The sequence below is a fragment of the Merops nubicus genome, unplaced genomic scaffold, assembly GCF_000691845.1.
Source record: "Merops nubicus isolate BGI_N331 unplaced genomic scaffold, ASM69184v1 scaffold20059, whole genome shotgun sequence".
NCBI classification, from domain to species: domain Eukaryota; kingdom Metazoa; phylum Chordata; class Aves; order Coraciiformes; family Meropidae; genus Merops; species Merops nubicus.
The window spans coordinates 2,546-5,914 of record NW_008629193.1 but is presented as its reverse complement, the minus strand read 5'-3'; the positions used below and the strand labels follow the sequence as shown (position 1 = coordinate 5,914).

Here is a 3,369-nt window from a genome sequence, read left to right as displayed (position 1 = left end):
TGCCCGGGTGGCCAAGAGGGCCACAAGCAGCCTGGCTTGGATCAGCACTAGTGTGGCCAGCAGGACCAGGGCAGGGATTGTCCCCCTGGACTGGGCATTGGGGAGGCTGCACCTTGAATCCTCGGTCCAGTTTTGGGCCCCTCACTCTAAGAAGGACCTTGAGGGGCTGAAGCGTGGCCAGAGAAGGGCAACGAAGCTGCTGGGGAAGGGTCTAGAGCCCAAGTGTGGTGAGGAGCAGCTGAGGGAGCTGGGGGTGCTGAGCCTGGAGCCAAGGAGGCTCAGGGGAGACCTTCTGGCTCTGCACAGCTCCCTGACAGGAGGTTGGAGCCAGGTGGGGGTTGGGCTCTTCTCTCAAGGAATAAGAGGCAGGACAAAGGGAAACAGGCTCAAGTTGCACCAGGGAAGGTTTAGGTTGGACATGAGGGAAAACGTTTTGACTGAAAGGGTTGTCCAGGGCTGTGCCAGGCTGCCCAGGGCAATGGTGGAGTCCCCATCCATGAAGGGGTTCCAAAGCCATGGAGATATGGTGCTGAGGGACATGGGTCAGTGGGGACCTGGCAGTGCTGGGGGAAGGGTTGGACTCTCTTAAAGATCTCTTCCAGCCAGAAAGATTCCGTGATCCTCCCAGCCTCAGCACCAAACCTGGCTTAGCACTCACCCAGCCCAGCTCTTGCTCACAAGAAATGGGCTACAAGCCCCTGCCTGTCTCTGCTCCATGCCCTGCCAGACCCACGCTGCCCGCAGAGCCCCGGTGCCACCCACAGGGACTCTGCCAGGCAGGGCATGAGGGGAAGGGGGGGCAGCCCGGGAGGCAGTGTGAGCGGGGAACGACTTGGCAGTAGCACATCCCGGCTGCTAAGAAGGGGGAGACAAGGGGGGAACTTGGCACCGCTCCCGCTTACCTTGTCCAGGTCGTAGAGAAAGCCCTGGAGGAGAGAGGAGAGGGATAAGAGGCAGCACAAAGCCAGCTCTGCCCACCCAAGGAGACCCAGCGCATCGCACCCACCACCCGTAGCATGTCAGCAGGGACACGCAGCACCCAGCCAGGGCTGGAAAGGGCAGGACAGTAGGACAAGAGACCCGTGCAGCCCAAGCCCAGAGCCCAAGCTGGCCCCTGATGTCCCCACAGAAGGAGGCTCTGTCCCAGGACACCAATGGACCACGAGCTGCCTGAGCTGTGCCCACAACCCCGGCTTGTCTGCTCAAAGCATCTCTCCCCACGAGGCTCTCCCCGAGCGACGCTCACCAGGCGTGAATTCCTCTTGGACTCGCGGATCTGGGTGCTGAGCTTCTCTAGTTCCAGCTGGTGAACCTCCAAGTAGGCTCTGGGGGCAACCACAGCATGGGGTCAGGCTGGGACGCCGTGTCCAGGGCTCCTGCCACCCACAGACCACACCAACCCAGCACGCCTGACCCCGCATCCTCGCTCCAGCACTCAGCTGAAGAAGCCCCTTTGTGCCTCTAGGTAGGATGTGGTGGGATGTGGACCCCACGTAGCTCCAGGACACCCAGACACTGCACCCAGGAGACCTGGAGAGAGTGAAGAGCTGCCAACCCCAACCCATGACAAGCTGTCCCTGTGCCTCTCAGGGCCTTCCTGCCTCCAACCACAGGGAGCCCCAAGCACTTACGTCAGGCCCTTCTTGAGAGCTTCATACACCTCGTCCAGGCGGTTGGGCTGAGGCACCTTGGGTGGTGGGGATTTGTGGGACATTGAGAACATCCTACTGACCCTGGAGCCAGTCTTGCGGGAAACAGTGGGGGTGAAGGGTGAGAGGTTCCTGCAGAGAGAGGCAGGTAAACCCAGGGCAGCCAGGGTCAGCACACAGAGGTCCACCTGGGTGCCCCAGCCTGCTGAGCACCCTTTCTTGACCCAAGAAGGAGCTCCAGGATGGAGGCTTGGTCCGCCTGGACCTGCTTCCCTCTCCTAGGGCTCCCCAGCAGCCATTCTAACCAGGTGAGATGGGGCTTGCATGTCCCACCACTGCGTGCCTGCAGCCTCTCCGATGCGTTTGGCTGCCCCAAATCCATGGGAAGTACAAGGAGAAACCCCTGAAGCTGGCAGTGGAAAAGAGCAGGAGCTGAAGGGCCAGAGGGGCTGGCCATGGGGTGGCCTCTGCAGAGGTGTTACAATGGAGGGAGCAAAGGCAAATGGAGCTAGCACCAACTGGGGCCAAGCTGCTCTCCTGGTGTCCCCATGGGGACATCCCCAGCACCAGCCACCCTCCAAAGGGGCCACGCTTTGCTCCATCGCCAGCACCCCGGGCTGCCAGGAGCAGCGGGACGCTCCCTGTGGCCTGGGCACTGTGGCAGGGTGACACATGCCACCATCAGCTTGCTGCCCTCCCACCGTGTGTTCCTAGGGCCAGGCAGGGATCCCAGTATGGGAGCATCCTGGGGACAAGCAGCCTTGTCATCCCACCCCACAGTGGCACGGGGCAGGGACATCCTCCCTGGTGCTACAGTTCTCCAGATGTCACCAAACCCACCGTATGGAGCTGCCAGTGGCCTGCGTGTGCCCCACCGCCACCCTGGGGACCTCCCCTGGGTGGCCCGGCGCCCTGGACCTGAACACCACCCTTCCTGCCTTGTGCAACCGAGTGGCTCCCCAGCCCAGGGAGCAACGCCCCACTCAGACCGGCTCTTCCCTTCCTCCTTCCACGCCACCCCTGCCCAGGAGACACCGTGGCCTCCTCGGTTCCCGGCCCCAGGCCGGTCCTCCCATCCTGTGCTGCTCCTTGCAGGAGTGGCCAAGTGACTTCCCCGAATCGTTGGTGGGGGGAAATTAATGTCTCAGCCTCCTCCCAGGCCAGGGAAATGGGTCAGTGCTTGATTTCCACCATCACTCCTCATTCCCATCCTCCAGTCTCCTCGGAAGAATCTCCCACAAGCATCTCCCCACCAGCCACGCATCCGTGGGCATCCAAAAGTCCTCCCCTCTTCCCTGTCCCCAAGTGAGCCCTTCTGGCCCCTCCCAGATCCAGCAATACGCAAGTGGCAAGTGTCACTTGGCCCAGAGGCTGGAGAGGACCTGGGCACAAGAGCCAAGCAGGGCTGGAGGTCTGCACTACCTGCGCTGGTGCCCACCCAGTGAAGGTGCCTGCAGCCTGGCAGGGCAGCTTGGCACTGCTTTCCTCAGCCACTTGGCTGAGAGAGGTCTCTGCCCTGGCACCAGTGGCTGCCCTGGGAGGCAAGGAGCCTGCCTGGGCACTAGGAAGGGGGGTTCAAAGCCTTTAAATGTGGTAGTCCCGCAGCCCAAACCCATGGCATGCCTGTGTCCCAAAACCACCTTGGAGAAAGTGGCCAGGAGCCAGGGACGGAGCAGAAGAGGGTGGTGGGGATGAGCAGCATGTGGGGTGGTTCTCACCA

General features: G+C 62.0%; 1 protein-coding gene across 1 annotated transcript in view; it reads right to left on the bottom strand.

Annotated features, from left to right (window-relative positions):
- LOC103779300 (protein FAM65A-like) overlaps positions 1-3,369 on the bottom strand; it is a gene marked incomplete at both ends in the record, with an annotated part of 7,592 nt that overhangs the window by 3,548 nt on the left and 675 nt on the right. The window contains 3 exons of the mRNA XM_008946926.1: positions 903-926; positions 1,247-1,325; positions 1,632-1,781. Of these exons, the coding sequence (XP_008945174.1) occupies positions 903-926; positions 1,247-1,325; positions 1,632-1,781 (253 nt within the window). The remainder of the gene's footprint in view (positions 1-902; positions 927-1,246; positions 1,326-1,631; positions 1,782-3,369) is intronic.